A 17,280-nucleotide genomic window follows, 5' to 3' on the forward strand; every position below is an offset into this window, starting at 1 on the left:
GAACAGGGAAGACCATAGCCTTGACTATATGAACTTTTGTTGGCAGGGTGATGTCTCTGCTTTTTAGTGTGCTGTCTAGATTTGCCATGGCTTTCCTCCCCAGGAGCATCTTTTAATTTCTTGGCTGCAGTCCCCATCTGCAGTGATCTTGGAGCCCAGGAAAATAAAATCTGTCGCTACCTCCATTTCTTCCCCATCTATTTGCCAGGAATTGAGAGGGCCAGATGCTATGATCTTGGTTTTCTTAATGTTGAATTTCAAGCCAACTTTTGAACTCTCCTTCTTCACCTGCATCAAGCGGCTCTTTAGTTCCTCTTCACTTTCTGCCATTAGAGTGGTATCATATGCATATCTTAGATTGTTGATATTACATACTGTATGTTTATAGTTTATACATGACACTAATCAGGTTTAACATGATTAAGAGACCCACAAACATTTTTCAAACCATCCAGCAAAGCACAGCTAACTGCATTTTGCAATGGCATCTTGTGCCGGTCAGCTGTCACTTCCTGTGGTTGCAGAGTGTGTGTGTGTGCGATTTGTCAATTTTTACATTTTCAGCGACAACAAACCCTGTTTTTGCGGTGAAAAACTGTTCATCCTAGTTCAAAATTAGAGCAGGTGAACTGTTCCTTTATAAGTAACTTTGGCCAATTATTCAACTTTTCTTTCCCCCTTGATTTTTTTTACTCCAGATTTATCAGACACAGAAGATTGTAGCAACTAGTAGAATAATCTGTAACAAGCCATGGATACGTAGGATTAGCAATTCAACCACCCTTTAACGGTTGGTCTGAGTTTGAATGATGCAATACCACCCTATTATCTGAAAGTGCTCAGAATCAAATCCGAGAATTTTGCGAGATACATGTTCCTTTTGCTAAATAACAGCTCCGCCTTGAGTCTCTGGTTGAGCACTCAGTTGTGATCCTCAACCCTACATGCAACCCTTTGCAATCTCATTTATGACTTGTTCTTCACCTCCATTCTTCCCAGCTATCACCCATCTTTAAGAAAGAAAACAACAAAGATACTCATAGGGGACCCCCAAACACCCACTCAGCTACTGGTGGGAATTACACAGACTGTTCTCCCTTGGCCACAAGACCAACTTACCTCGCAGAGACAGTCCGAGCAGCAGAGTGAAGAAACCGCGTGGAAACACTAAGCCAGCCATGGTCAAGTGGTGAAAAACAGGTGCAAGGAGATCACTTTCCAGAGCTCATGGCCAGAAGAGCGGACCACCAGGTCACTAATTTGATAGCCCCCTCTTCTCCTCCAAGCTGCCGAGACTTTACTCCAAACCAGAAATGGGAAGAAGTGAGACTAAATTTCGACATCAAATAATCTTCTGCACAGCAAGATCTGAAGGGGAGGGAGGAGTGAAAAGAGGAGGAGAGGAAACTTCTCAAGAATATGATTCTTTCCCCCCCTCTTGGAGTGACATCTAAGATGACCAATTTGAGTTTTAAATATCGGGGTTCCTGAGCAGCCCTTAGAAAGCTGTTGCGATGCTGTACCTTTAGCATCCGATCAACTGGAATGGGATTATATGGATTTAATAAAAGCTGCCTGAGAGACACCAGGGATTTCATTGTAAAGCACCACACATCTTAAAACTCATGTAAATGCAAGAATCAGCAGGATGTCTGGGTCGTGAGTCGCACTTTTTCTGTTTTGCACCTTCTGGGGGACCCTGGAAAGTTCATCAGGGAAGGCAATTAAAAAAAATCTTATTTTTTTCCCCTGTCTTTGCTTTGGGAGGAGATTTTAAAGGATGCAGGTTTTATTTATTTACGTTCTTTTTTATCACACCTTTCTTACTTTATAAGTAACTCAAAGCAACAAACTTACATACTGCTCCTTCCTCCATTTTTTCCACAAAACTCAGCAAGGTGGAGAGACAGTGATTACCCCCAAAGTCACCCTGCCTAAGACAGGATTAGAACTCATTGTCTCCTGGATTCTAGCCTGGGGCTTGAACTACTAAACCAAACTGGTTCTCGCCCACTTTGCTTCTTTTTGTTGGCTCCAAATCACTCAAAATTCAATTTTGGGGCTGGCATATGACTGAGGAGTATTTGAGAACCCCAATCAAGACTTGGGGGGGGGGTCCACACAAGAATCATGAGCCAAAAGTTTAATCTCCTTTGCCTTAATGATTTAAGTTTTTTTTCCCTCGAAGGCAGAATTGGATAATCCATGTGGCCCTGGGAGACCCATTTTTGGATTGTACAACCCCACAAGGCCACACTGCCCTCCTCACAGATGAGTTCTGGCAGAGCTTGCCAATAGGTGTTCGCGCACATGGGTGAAGGTGTTAATGTCTACTTTTAAACCATAATTCAAGGGTTGGCAATGCTGGCAGCCAGCCAGTCAACAAGAGAGCGAGCTGGCCGTACCCAAGAAATATGCAAACTCAGACAAGACTTTTTGAAGCTAAAGGCTAAAGACAGTAATGGCCACAGAGTTAAGGTTTGGCCTGTGTCAAGACCAGGAATCCAATACAGGTAGTCCTCAACTTATGACCACAATTGAGCCCCAAATTTCTGTTGCTAAGAGAGACAGTTGTTAAGTGAATTTTATGACCTTTCTTGCCATAGTTGTTAAGTGAATCACTTCAGTTGTTAAGTTAGTAACACATGGTTGTTAAATGGAACTGGCTTCCCCATCGAATTTGCCTGGCAGAAGGTCGCAAAAGCTGATCACATGACCCCAGGAAACTGCAACCATCATAAATATGAATCAGTTGACAAGTGTCTGAATTTTGATCACATCCCCATGGGGGATGCCACAACAATTGTTCAGTGTGAAAAATGGTCATAAGTCACTTTTTCTGTGTTGTCGTAACTTTGGAAAAGTCACTAAACGAACTGCTGTAAGTCAAGGTCTGCCTGTAAACTAAGGACAAATGCAAGAGACAGACCCCCGATATGGTGAGTTCGAATCCACATTTCGAAGAACAACCTAGAAAGGAAAACACGACGGAACTGAGGCTTGATGAGGTGGTGGGCACTAAATAAACCAAGCTGAGCCCCCCCCCCCTAAAAAAAATGCTGAGCTGTAGTGCCTGACTCTCTGGAGGGATAAATATGAGGGTGTGCTCTGGTTTACAGCCTGCTTTTGATATATAGCAGATTCTTTTAAAAAAAAAATAATTGCAAAAGAAAAAGAAGAAAAATGAAAGGAAGAGGAATCAATGTTTAATTTTTTTAAATAAGAGCTTTTGGAACTTTTGAGGATTTCGAAAGTCTTTATACTGACCGCTTTAGAAGTTACAACAGCACTGGAAAAAAAGTTTTTCACACTTAACAACCGTTGCAGCATCCCCATGTGATGATGGTCATGCGATCAAAATTCAGACGTTAAACAACTGGTTCAGATGGTTCATACTGGTTCGAATGAAGAGAGGAGGAAGCGGTGTTTAATTTTTTAAAAAAATAAGAGCCGTTGAGGATTTGGAATCTTTTTATGCTGACTCCTTTGAATGTAGAAGAATCAAACCACTTCGGCGTTTGAGCACATGAAAAACTGTTTCCACCAGAGAGCATCTGCAGCAAGTCAGTAGCCGTCTCAGTCTGACATCCGTGATTTTGTTTATATTTTGCTTCTCCCTGCCTTTCTGTTTCTCCCATAAATAGCTTTCAAACATCTGTCAAAGATCCACAAGGCCTTTTTCTTACTGCAGAAAAAGAGATGCAAGTTAGTACAAGTGGTCCTCAATTTATGACCAGTCCCTTAGCAACCATTCAAAGTTACAATGGATCCCCCAGAGCAACTTATGACCCAGTTTTAAGGTTCCAATGGTCATCACCCCACCTCCTGTGTCAAGTAATTGCATTTTGGGTGCTCAACAGTCCACCCACATTTACAACATTTTGCAGCATCTTTTACAGTCACACAACCAAAATGTATAGTCTTTTTTTTTTGCCAGAAACTGGCATTTACTTTTGGTTCCCAGCAAAAACTGCATAAAATGGTTTTGTTTAACAACTGTGGTGCAAACTTAACTACCATGGTGTTCACGCTTAATAATCACGGCGTCAACTTAACAACTGCCACCAACCCCCCGGCCCATAAAATTGGGTGTGGTCGTGTGGAGATCCGCTTAACAACCAGAACCACTTACAATATTGTTAATTCCAAGGTCAATTATGGTCATAAGTCCAGGACTGCCTGTAACTTGCCAGAGTTGAATGTTTGTTAGCCATGAGCAGGAGAGAAGAGAGAAGCAGATACTATTTTGAAGAGAGCTTATTTTGAGCTTCAGGGCAAGGCAAGCCACAGGTAGAAATGGGAGGAAATGAAAGCCAGGCGAACAACAGGAGATGTGGAGGCCTTGAAGGTAGATGCAAAATGGGCTTCCTGTTTCACCACCACAGGAAGTGGCGGGTAGAGGCACCAAGCAGCAGACATTTCTGTCGTGTCTCACCGCTTCAGCAAAAGATCCATTATGGTAAGAGAATCTTGAAAATATCCCCCCAAACCTTCATTGTCTTTCCTTTGGAACCCTCAGAGCAGGAAGTCTTGAGGTGACCTGTCTTTGTGTGGCCTTCAGGATAAAGACTACGTTGGCTTTGCTACATTGCCTACCCAGGTCCACAGGAAGACCGTGAAGAAGGGCTTTGACTTCACGCTGATGGTAGCAGGTAAGCAGTTACACCACTAGCTTTCTCCATCGTAGAAAACAAGGTCCTCTGCTCCCCACCTTATCCCACCAAGCCCGCCTGCTTCTTCCCAGGAGATATCCTTGCTTCTTGCGGCTGTTTTCTCCTCCTGAATTGATTTAGGCATGCTATATTCTGTGGTCCAGCATTCAAACGTAAGACCTAGATTCTGAAGAAGCACCAAGGTACCCAGTGTGAGCAGACCTCTCCTCTGTAATTAATTGAATGGATATCTTCTTCTTCTTCTTCTTCTTCTTCTTCTTCTTCTTCTTCTTCTTCTTCTTCTTCTTCTTCTTCTTCTTCTTCTTCTTCTTCTTCTTTTTCTTTTTCTTCTTCTTCTTCTTCTTCTTCTTCTTCTTCTTCTTCTTCTGCTTCTTCCTCCTCCTCTTCTTCTTCTTCTTCTTCTTCTTCTTCTTCTTCTTCTTCTTCTTCTTCTTCTTCTTCTTCACATCCCTTCCTCCTCCTCTTCCTCCTCCTCCTCCTCCTCCTCCTCCAGAATTGCTGATTGTACTGTAATGTAAGATGTTGAGAATGGTTGGTGTCTTACTTTGTTTGTATCTTGTTTGGTTAAGAACGGGCAGTTTTCACTTTTGAAATCTGAGCTAGGAGAATATAGTTAATATACAGTATTCGTAATTCTTAAATTTTTATTGTAATCTCAAGAGCAATTAGTACTAGTTTATGGTGCTAATTGCGAGAGAGTGTATATACATATATATAGTTAACATGCCGTATTCATAATTCTTAAATTTTTATAGTACTTCCCCATTGACTTTGTTTGTCTGAAAGTTGCAAAAGGGATCACATGACCCCAGGATGCTGCAATTGTCATAAATATGATTCAGCTGCCAAGCGTCCGAATTGTGACCACGTGATGCCTCAACGGTTGTTAAGTGTGAAAAATAATCATGTCATAAATGCCCAAATTTCAATCACCCGACTACAAGAAGGCAAGAATTAGTCATATGTCATTTTTTTTCAATGCCTTTGCAACTGTGAACGGTCACTAAATGAATGGTTGTAAGTCAAGGATTACCTGTTTTGCTTCCTCCACTAACCCAATGGAAGTCTGAACATCTTGGCCAAAATAAGGTAAAATTGAGACTTTCTCTTACTGCATTTTGGGTTATTGATATATTTCTACCACAAATTATACCCCCGACCTTGATTCAGTCTTGAAGGATACCCAGGTGTTTAGCATGTTAGATGTTTAGATGTTAGATCATGTTGGTGGCTGAGTTCACACACATTATATGTTATGCTGAACCATAGGAACAGGGGTTCTCAAACTTGGCCACTTTAAGACTTGTGGACTTCAACTCCTAGAATTCCCCAGCCAGTATGGCTGGCTTGGAAATTCTGGGAGTTGAAATCCACAAGTTTTAAAGTGGCCAAGTTTGAGGACCCCTGCATAAGACCATTTGCTTGGCTTACCACAGGAGTCTTCAAACTTGGCCCTTTTGTGACTTGTGGACTTCAACTCCCAGAATTCCTCAGTCAGCATGCCTGGCTGATGAATTCTGGGAGTTGCAGTCCACAAGTCATAAAAGGGCCAAGTTTGAGGACCCCTGGCTTAGCATGTCAGAGACCGCAGCCAATGACAACTCACCCAATACATCATCATGAAGCAGTGAGGTTATAGATTCCCAACTTGTACTTCCCCTGAAAGCGCTATAAAGATAGTCCTCAACTTACAACCATATATTGAGCGACTGCTCCAAGTTACAGAGGCACTGAAAAAAAATGACTTAGGACCAATTATTGCATTCTTGTAGTTGGATGATGGAATCTTGGGCACTTGGCAACCAGCATGTACTATGGTTGAAAATGTGATTGCCATTTCTGACCTTCCCAACTGGCTTCTAACAAGCAAAGTCAAAGGGAGAAGGCAGATTTGCTTAACAACGATGTGATCCACTTAACGCCTAAACTGATTCACTAAACTAGTGTGACAAGAAAAGGAGGTAAAATCGGGCCCAGCTCATTTAACAACTCTTTTGCCTAGTAACGTAAATTTTGGACCCAACCACGGTCGTTAAGTTGAGGACTACTTGTAGTCAAACTTTCTGCATTTGTTCTGTAGGAGAATCTGGCCTGGGAAAATCCACTCTCATCAACAGCCTTTTCTTGACTGATCTCTATAAGGACCGAGTGCTTCCAGATGCACAAGGTGAGAGTAGAGCTGACAATTTTGGGAAGATGGGCCTGTTGGGGAGTAATCTGATTAGGAGACCTCAGGGTTGCTTCTTCTTCTTTCCTCTTCTTCCTCTTCACAGCCAGGATCTCCCAGACTCTGGAAATTGTCAAACATGCCGTAGATATTGAGGAACAAGGAGTGAAAGTCAAGCTGACAGTGATTGATACTCCAGGACTTGGTGATGCAATAGACAACACAGAGTGGTAAGAGGCACCTACAGAATAAGAGTTGGAAAGGATTTTGGAGATCTTCTAGTTCACCCCCAGCTCAAGCAGGAGACCCTGCTATACTATTTCAGACAAGTGGCTGTCCAGTCTCTTCTTAAAAAAAAACACCTCTAGTAATGGAGCACCCACAACTTCTGGAGGCAAGCTGTTCCACTGGTTAATTGTTCTCACTGTTAGGAGGTTTCTCCTTAATTCCAGGTTGCTTCTCTCCTTGATTAATTCCATCCATTGTTTCTTGTCCTGCCTTCTGGTGCTTTGGAAAATAAGTTGAGCCCCTCTTCTTTGTGGCAGCCCCTCAATTACTGGAATACTGCTATTGTGACACTCCCAGTCCTTCTTTTCTCTAGACCACAGGTCTGCAACCCGCGGCTCCGGAGCCGCATGTGGCTCTTTCAGCCGTCGCCTGCGGCTCCCAGTCCTCTGCCATGTGCAGTCAAAAAAAAAAAAAGTGGGGCTAAAAAAGTTCAACCAATCAATTCAAATATGCAGGGTAGGTGCATATCTCGCCTTTAGCTCCACTCTTCAGTCAAACCCTGTTCTGTGCATGTGTGCATGTATGCGCATGCGCACATATTTTTTGCGGCTCCCAGTTTTTCATTTTGTGAGGGAACCGGTTCCGAGTGGCTCTTTCACTGTTTCAGGTTGCTGACCCCTGCTCTAGACTATCCATACCCAAATCCTGCAACCGTTCTTCGTATGTTTTAATCTCTAGGCCTTTAATCATCTTTGTTGCTCTTCTCTGCACACTATCCAAAGTCTCCACATCTTTTTTATAATCTGGTGACCAAAACTGGATGCAGTATTCCAGGTGTGCTCTCACCGGGTTTGTATAAAGCGGTATAAACCTTTGTAAACCTCTGGGCGCACTTATGTCTTAGTTCTGTGATTTGAAAACCGTATGACACCTATTCACAAAAAAAAAGCGCGCACAGAATCCTGATTGGAAAGAGCCTTTGGCGTGAGTTTGCAGTAAACAGATTTAGAGATGACTTTGGGAGAGGTATGAAAAAAAACACCATTAAAGAGAAACTGGGAAACAAGATTATAGCTAGCCCTTAACTTACAACCATATAATTGCCAGAATTACCAGAATTTCCATTGCTAAGGAAGAGGGTTGTTAAGCGAGGAAAGTTCAACTTTAAGAGGCAAGTTTAAGCGAGGCAAGTTTCCAATTTTTTTTTGCCACGGTCACAGCAGTTTTACTTAAGGGAATCATGTGGTCATTAAGGGAATCCAGCTTCCTCCATTAACTCTACTTGCTGATTGGGAAGGTTGCAAATGGTGATCACATGACCCTGGCATGCTGCAACTGTCGTAAATACAGGCTGATGGCCAAGGGGCCGAATATTGATCACGTAACCATGGGGATGGTGGAACGGTCATAAGTGTGAGGACAGGTTGCAAGTCACTTTTTTCAGTGTTGTTGTAACATTGAACAATCACTAAATCAATCATTGGAAGTCAATGGGTCCCTGGACACAGTTCAGAGACTGAAGCAGGTATGAGAAAGAAACTTAAAATAGCTCCAATTTGATTTTGTTTCGTAGAAAACGTGAGGAAAAATTTGGATAGAAACATTTCAGATTCTACTGTTTTATCATCTCCAGTCATAAAAGTCACATTCCACAAATCCTTTTTTAAAAACAAAAAAACCTGGCTTACCCCAGATTTATTTAATTTCTTTATTTGTATCCTGCCTTTATTTTTACAAATAACTCAATGCGGCTAACATATCCAACACACATTCTCCCTCCTCCTATTTTCACTGTAACAGCAACCGTATGAGGTGGGTTTAGGCTAAGAGAAAGTCACCCAGCTGGCTTTCCTGGCTAAGGCAGGATTAGAACTCACAATCTCCTGCTTTCTAGACTGGTGCTTAACCACTAGACCAGGCATCTGCAACCTTGACAACTTTAAAACTTGTGAACTTCAGCTCCCAGAATTCCTCAGCCAGCTATGCTGGCTGAGGAATTCTGGGAGCTGAAGTCCACAAGTCTTACAAGTTGTCAAGGTTGCAGACCCTTGCGCTAGGCCAAACTGGCTTTCTTTCTTTTCCTTTTATCTTGCAGCTGGAAACCAATTGCCAATTATATCGATGGTCAGTTTGAACAGTATTTCCGGGATGAGAGCGGCCTCGACCGCAAGAATATTCAAGATGGCCGTGTTCATTGCTGCCTCTATGTCCTCTCGCCTTTTGGACACGGGTACGATGCACACACGTTTAGGAGTAAAGCAGAGTGAAAAGTAGGTGAGAGCCTTGCCATTGGTCTCCTGGGAGGACCAGGTATCTCCAAAGGAAGAGCAAGTATTCACTTAGGCACTGTATATAAACAGGGAACAAACTCCACACTCACTAGCACTGATGATGTTACCTAGTAAGGTAATGAAACATCTGAAAGGCAACAACAAAGCCCAGAGAGCACCAAGCACTCCACAGCTGAACTTCAGATAGAACCTAACCCAGGATTTGAACCCACCATCCAGTACAATGTTTGTCCTGGCAAAAAGATAATTAAAAACATGTTCAAAAGGCCTCGCATACAAAAACTATCCATCCTGACCTCAAGATGAGATTCTGACTTTATTTGAAATAAATAATAATTAGCTAGGCAGAAATCTAACAGCTTGGCTGTTTATCTATCACATTTTCCAAAGACAGGCAAACCTCTGGCTCCTCCTCTTTTCCTACAGGCTCCGCCCCCTGGATATAGAATTCCTCCGAGCCATCCATGACAAAGTCAACATTCTGCCTGTGATTGGAAAAGCGGATTGCTTGACGCCGTCAGAGGTGCAGCACAAGAAAGAAAAGGTATATCCACAAGGGAAAAAAGCCTTGTCAATAAATCTTGTAGATTACGAGCAAATACAGACCCCTTTCGCCTGAATTACCCCTTTTCCTCCCGAAAGCAAGACCTACCCCGAAAATAAGCCATAGCTTGATTTTTGTTGGTAAGCCTAATATAACCCCTACCCCCAAAATAAGGCCTAGTTTTAGGGTGAGGCACATATCTAAAAATCAAGCTAGGGTGGGGGTGTGGAGCAGCCCCACACCCACTTACTTTGCAGCCAGGCCTTTCCTCACCGGTCCACTTCTTATGCGGCGTCTTCTGCAGACAGGTCTGCATTTCTCAGTCACAGGCCTTTCCGGGAGGCCACTGCAGCCGAGAACTGAGCTATGGATTGAATCCATAGCTCGGTACTCGGCTGCATAGGCCTTCCAGAAAGGCCTGACTACAAAATGCAGGCCGGCTGGGCGGGGCTGTCGGTGCCAAACTTGAGTATAAAAGACACCCCCTGAAAATAAGACCTGGTGCTTCTTTTGGATAATAATAATAATAATAATAATAATAATAATAATAATAATAATAATAATAATAATAATAAGAATAAGAAGAAGAAGAAGAAGAAGAAGAAGAAGAAGAAGAAGAAGAAGAAGAAGAAGAATGGTTTTATTTTTGGGGAAACATGGGTAGTCCTTGACTTATGACCACAGTTGGGACCAGAATCTCCATTGCTAAGCAAGGCAGTTGATAAGAGAGTTGTGTCCTATTTTATGACCTTTTTTGCCATGGATGTTAAGCAAATCACTACAGTTGTTAAGTGAATCATGCAGTCATTAAGTAAATCCAGTTTCCCCCACTGACTTTGCTTGTTGGCCGCCAGCTGAGGTTGCAAATGGCAATCATATGACCCCGGGATGCTGCATCTGTCATAAATGCGTACTGGTTGCCAAGCACCGGAATTTTGAACATGTGACCTTGGGGATGCTGGGACTTAGTGGAGATGCTAAGTGTCAGGACCATCATAAGTCATAATTTTGGCTTCCTCCAGGATTATTTTTTAAAAAATGTCCTTATCAAGATTTCCTTGTGGTCTCCCATCCACTTCCTACCTGAAAACACCTGCATTAAACTCCCACCATCTCTCTTGTAGTTATATTTCTAGGGTGTTTTAAAATTATAGATTCGGCAGGAGTTAGAAGCCAACAGCATCTGCATTTACGAATTTCCTGACTGTGACTCCGATGAAGACGACACGTTCAAAGCTCAGGATGCTGAGATGAAGGTAGGAGAATCGTAACCTACCTGTATGTTTCACGGGATTAGATTACTCTCTGGGATTAGATTCTCAACCATGGCAATTTGAAGATGTGTGGAGTTGAGGTCCACGCATCTTCAAGTTGCCAATGTCTAAAAGCACCAAGGATCTAATTAGCGTTCTCCCTGCAGAGAAGCATCCCTTTTGCTGTCGTTGGATCTAGCCACGTGGTCAGAGAGTTAAAGGGCAAAATATTTCGAGGAAGACAGTATGCCTGGGGAACGGTGGAAGGTAAAACTTTTTAAGATTTCTTAAACAGCAACATGGGCAGCAGAGGGCGCTGTGCCATGGGAAGTCAGAGGTGGTACATGTACCAATCCCATTTTTTTTCTCTTCCCCTAGTGGAGAACACCGCTCACTGCGACTTCCTTAAACTTAGGAACATGCTGATTCAAACTCACATGCAGGACTTGAAGGATGTGACCCACGAGGTTCATTATGAAAATTACCGCGCACAGTACATTCAGAGTCTCACCAGACCTGGGGCTCGGGATCGCAGTAGCCGCGCGTAAGCCTGGCTTGGGACTTTGGAAAAATGGGAAGTTAGCTAAGAGAACTCCGATGAATCAAGTGACTGGCTGTGTTTCTATGGCATAACAGAAACAAAAAACCACCAGCAATTGGTTTATAGGTAGTCCTTGACTTACATCCAGAATGATGATGGAATAATTATTATTATTAATAATAATAATAATAATAATAATAATAATAATAATAATAATAATAATAATAATAATAATAATAGCAGCAGCAGCAGCCTTGGCTGCATCACTTGAACAGCATTGGTATTGACAAATTTGCCATTGATTAATTGCAAAAGGCGGCCTTACTAGCAACTGCTTCCATCCTGTGTAGATTTCTGTAATGCCATCAAACATCCACATCTGCCTATCCCAGGTCCCTGGTAAAGACTCGATAGGTAGACAGAAATGTCAAATCCAGTCTGAACATCTGGCTGACTGTGTGATGATGATGAGGAGGAGGAGGATTATAATAATAATTATTATTATTATTAGTTGGAAAGGACCTTGGAGGTCATCTAGACCAACCCCCTGCTCAGGCAGGGGACCCTATACTATTTCAGACAGATGGCTGTCCAATCTCTTCTTAAAGACTTCCAGTGTTGGAGCATTCACAGCTTCTGGAGGCAGGTTGTTCCACTGAGTAATTGTTCTAACAGTCAGGAAGTTTTTCCTTAGTTCTAGGTTGCTTCTCTCCTTGATTAGTTTCCATCCATTGCTTCTTGTCCTGCCTGTCAGTGCTTTGGAGAATAGGCTGACCCCCCCTCTAATCTGTGGCAGCCTCTGAGATATCATGACTGCTATCATGTCGCCCCTCGTCCTTCTCTTCATTAAACTAGACATACCCAATTCCAGCAACCGTTCCTTATGTTTTAGCCTCCAGTCATCTTTGTTGCTCTTCTCTGCACTCTTTCTAGAGTCTCAACTTCTTTTTTACATCATGGTGACCAAAACTGGATGCAGTATTGCAATTGTGGCCTTACCAAGGCATTGTAACGTGGTATTAACACTTCACGTGATCTTGATTATCCATTCAGTCAAGTCCGACTGTTGGTAATGCTACGGGGCAGGTCTTTCCACATCTTCTGGTCTTGCACTATTTGAATACGACCAAAATAGGGACCAGAATTTTTGTTGCTATGTAAAGTAGTTAAGTAAGTCATGCAAAGTTTTACAACCTTTTTTGGCCACAGTTGTTAGGGTGAAACATTGCAGTTGTTAAGTTAAACATGCACCTGCGAGCAGATCCGACTTCCCCCACAGATTTTGCTTGTCTCAAGCCAATTGGGAAGAACACAGATAGTGATCACATGACCCCAGGACAATGCAACAGTCGTAAATACATCCTGGTTGCCAAGTGGCCGAATTTTGATCACGTGAGCCCATGCTGCAAATGGTTGTAAGCATGAGGACTAGTTGTAAGTCACTTTTTTTCCAAAGCCACTATAACTCTCAATGCTTGTTAAAGGAATGGTTGTAAGTCAAGGACTACCTATAAACAAGCCGATTCATAAATCATGGTTTCTAAACCACAGGCTGTTGTTGTTGTTGTTAGCTGCGAAGTCGTGTCCGACTCATCGCGACCCTATGGACAACGTTCCTCCAGGCCTTCCTGTCTTCCACCATCTTCTGGAGTCCATTTAAGCTCACGCCTACTGCTTCAGTGACTCCATCCAGCCACCTCATTCTCTGTCGTCCCCTTCTTCTCTTGCCCTCAATCTTTCCCAGCATTAGGCTCTTATGGAGAGAAAATCTTTACAGCATCGGACTTTCCTTTCACCACCAGACACATCCACAGCTGAGCGTCCTTTCGGCTTTGGCCCAGTCGCTTCATTCTTTCTGGCGCTACTAGTACTAGCCCTCTGCTCTTCCCCAGTAGCATATTGGACGCCTTCCGACCTGAGGGGCTCATCTTCCAGCATCATATCGTTTTGCCTTTTGGTACTGTCCATAGGGTTTTCATGGCAAAGATACTGGAGTGGGTTGCCATTTCCTTCCCCAGTGGATCACGTTTTGTCAGAACTCTCAGCTATGACCTGTCCGTCTTGGGTGGCCCTGCACGGCATAGCTCATAGCTTCATTGAATTACGCAAGCCCCTTCGCCACGACAAGGCAGTAATCCATGAAGGGGATTACCACAGGCTAGGTTTATGCAATTTCTTAAGCCAAAGCCAAACATACATGATGGCTTAGCGATTTATCTGAACTAGGCCAGGGTATCCCTTTCACCTGACTTAATGGAGTATTCAGAATCAGTTGAAACAAGATTTTTCAAAAAAAAATCCTTTGAAATTTTATTAATGAAGACACTGGCAGAAAAAAATATATAACAGAGGTAACACAGACTAGCTTCATTGCTAATCCAGTGCCTTTTTAAAAAAATAAAAACTTGTTAACTCTAAGGACTGTAGATGGACTGTATGTAGATCCATACAGAAGACTGCTTGGATTATTAAAATGAAGTACAATCATTCTTAACTAAACTGTTGTATAAAACTTCATATACGTATATAATATGTATAAGAGGCCCAAAGATATATAATTTGCTGTGGTTTTGCTTTTCTTCTTTCCCCCTTTTTCTAATCTTTCTTTTTCAGTTGAGCTTATTTAAATCAGCGTTTTTCAAACTTGGCAACTTTTAAGACTTAATAATAATAATAATAATAATAATAATAATAATAATAATAATAATAATAATAATAAGTTGGAAGGGACCTTGGAGGTCATCTAGTCCAACCCCCTGCTCAGGCAGGAAACCCTATACCTTTTCTGACAAACGGCTGTCCAGTCTCTTCTTAAAAACTTCCAGTGTTGGAGCATTCACCACTTCTGGAGGCAGGTTGTTCCACTGGTTAATTGTTCTAACTGTCAGGAAGTTTCTCCTTAGTTCTAGGTTGCTTCTCTCCTTGACTAGTTTCCATCCGTTGCTTCTTGTCCTGCTTTCAGGTGCTTTGGAGAATAGCTTGACTCCCTCTTCTTTGTGGCAGCCCCAGAGATACTGGAACACGGCTATCATGTCACCCCTCACTCTTCTCTTTGTTAAACTACACATACCCAATTCCAGCAACCGTTCCCTCTATGTTTTAGCCTCCAGCCCCCTAATCATCTTTGCTGCTCTTCTCTGTACCTTTTCTAGAGTCTCGACATCTTTTTTGTGGACTTTAACTCACAGCCAACACTGGGTGGAAAATTCTGGGAGTTGAAGTCCATGCATCTTAAAAGTTGCCAAGTTTGAAAAACACCAATTTAAATAAAGCATAAATAAGCAAATCATAAGATAACATACGTACCAAGAGTGTGACCCGGTGAAATTTAAAATTCCTGTCTCGCTAGGAAACTGTCACGCCAGAGTGCCACTGACCTGCCTGTCCTGCCGATGTCCGAGACGGAGAAATTAATTCGCGAGAAGGACGAGGAGGTGAGTCACAAAGAGAGACAGGACCGTTGGGCAACCGTTCTGCTATCACTTTTTGAATGAATGAATCTTTAATATCCAAGTACAACATGTATACATTGAGATTGGCTGAGCCTCCTTTCGTGTCCTCCCCCACCACAACTCACAGTGACAACAAACCCACCATCTTGTTACACCGTGTGAGCTAATTGCACAACACACCGGCCTCGCGAGTCAATCATACATAGTTATTTCCCGTTCAAGAGCCTGACAGACCATGAATAGAAGCTGTTCTTCAGCCTGTTGGTGCAGCTGGCTATACTCCTATATCTCCTACCCGATGGTAGAAAAGTAAAGAGGTACCGACCAGGGTGTGAGTCGTCCCTGAGAATTTTTCTCACTCTTCCAAGGCAGCGAGCCCTGGCGAGGTCATCCAGTGGTGTCAGGGGACAGCCCACGATGTTTTGTGCTGTGCTCACCACCCTGTGTAATGCTTTCCTATCCCCGGCTGTCAGACCAGCATACCAAACCACAATACCGTATGAGAGGACACTCTCTATAGTAGACCTGTAAGAGGGTCATAAGCCGTTGTTCTACCCTCTTTTTGTGCAAGTGATGGGGTTGATGGCAAAGGAGAATGAAGGACTTCTGCAAGTTTACATCTCATATTTCCTGCTTGGTTTCCCTCTTACGGACGCAGTGGCTCAGTGGGTTAGGACGCTGAGCTTGTCGATCAGAAGGTCGGCAGTTTGGCGGGTCGAATCCCGAGTGCCGCGGAACAGAGTGAGCGCCTGTTACTCGTCCCAGCTTCTGCCAACCTAGCAGTTCGAAAGCACGTAAAAATGCAAGTAGAAAAACAGGGACCACTACAGTGGGAAGGTAACAGCGTTCTGTGCGCCTTTGGAGTCTAGTCACGCCAGCCACATGACCATGGAGACGTCCTCGGGCAAGCGCTGCCTCTTCGGCTTTGAAATGGAGATGAGCACTAGCCCCTAGAGTCAGAAACGACTAGCACGCATGTGCGGGGGAACCTTTACCTTTACCCCTCTTAGTAAGGCTAGGTACAGGTTGAATGATTCAATTTGCCCAGGGCAATCCATCAACTTCCCACCCCAGTTTGACAGCCCAAATCCCAGCCGCTCTTGCATAATAGTCTCAGGCTGAACTGTGAACGCAAACTTCCATTTCTCCATTGCTTTCCCCAGCTCCGCCGGATGCAGGAAATGTTACGGAAAATGCAGGAGCAGATGCTACACAGCAAGGGAGAACAATGAGACAGCTTGTGAAGGAGCCTCTTTTTTCCAAGAATCAGGAATTCCCGAAGGAAGAAACCCCCTGGCTGGTCTTCGGAGCCCACCAGCTTTGGAAAATGGCCAGGTTAGCTCTGGCAGATGAACTGTGCATTTGGAGAAGTGGAAAAGGGAATTCTTCCTCTTTCACCTCTTTACCCATTCACTAAGACCCTGAGCATTCCTCACTTGCCAGCACAGTAGCGCTTTAATAATAATTCAAGACTCTCCAATAAAAGGCAATTTTTGGATCCTTGCTAGGCCTGGAATGTTAAGAACTGTTATTTCTTTCTTGGAAGGTATTTATATCTAAACTATGATCTGTTAATGATTTGGGATTGAATCTTGTCCAGCACCAAATACAGGTAGTCCTTGACCCACAACCATAACTGAACCCAAGATATCGGTCGCTATGAGAGACATTTATTAAGTGAAGTTTGCCCCAATTTATGACCTTGCTTGCCACAATTGTTAAGTGAATCACTGCAGCTGTTAAGCTAGTAATATGGTTAAGTGGATCTGGCCTCCCCATTGACTTTGTCAGAAGATCACAAAAGGGGATCATGTGATCCCAGGACACTGCAAGTTATAAATATGAATCAGTTGACAGGTGTCTGAATTTTGATCATGTGACCCTGGGGATGGTGCAATGGTCATAAGTGTGAAATTCAGTCACAGATCACTTTTTTTTAGTGCCACTGTAACTTTGGACGGTCATTAAATGGTTGCAAGTCGAGGACTACTGTAGCGACTTTTCAATAGGACCCAGTCATTAATCCAGATCTGATTTGTTCAGGATTTTGATTGGCTGAATTTACACAACTCTCTCAACTGTAATGTTGGTCATTTTGTTATGGAGGGCTGTTTTGTGTGATGGCAGGCAA

General features: G+C 43.1%; 2 protein-coding genes across 3 annotated transcripts in view; one reads left to right on the top strand and one right to left on the bottom strand.

Moving 5' to 3' along the window:
* ITGAL (integrin subunit alpha L) overlaps positions 1-1,300 on the bottom strand; it is a 77,268-nt gene extending 75,968 nt beyond the window's left edge. The window contains exon 1 of the mRNA XM_083378070.1: positions 1,120-1,300. Coding sequence (XP_083234196.1) covers positions 1,120-1,180 — 61 coding nt within the window. The 5' untranslated portion in view covers positions 1,181-1,300. The remainder of the gene's footprint in view (positions 1-1,119) is intronic.
* Positions 1,301-4,405: 3,105 nt separating this feature from the next.
* Positions 4,406-16,647, top strand: SEPTIN1 (septin 1). Of its 2 annotated transcripts, none has more exons than XR_014494108.1 (11): positions 4,406-4,459; positions 4,562-4,652; positions 6,754-6,840; positions 6,947-7,070; positions 9,164-9,298; positions 9,786-9,903; positions 11,058-11,159; positions 11,324-11,423; positions 11,535-11,623; positions 15,047-15,131; positions 16,313-16,647. XR_014494108.1 is itself a non-coding variant. In XM_083376471.1 (11 exons), the coding sequence occupies exons 1-11, from the start codon at positions 4,457-4,459 to the stop codon at positions 16,379-16,381; spliced, it is 1,080 nt and encodes a 359-aa protein (XP_083232597.1). In that variant the 5' UTR covers positions 4,406-4,456; the 3' UTR covers positions 16,382-16,647. The 2 variants fall into 2 exon arrangements, 1 of the variants encoding a protein (XP_083232597.1); XM_083376471.1 differs by having other exon boundaries at positions 11,535-11,700.
* Positions 16,648-17,280: the final 633 nt, after the last annotated feature.

Source organism: Vipera ursinii (assembly GCF_947247035.1).
Source record: "Vipera ursinii genome assembly, chromosome: Z".
Lineage (NCBI taxonomy): Eukaryota > Metazoa > Chordata > Lepidosauria > Squamata > Viperidae > Vipera > Vipera ursinii.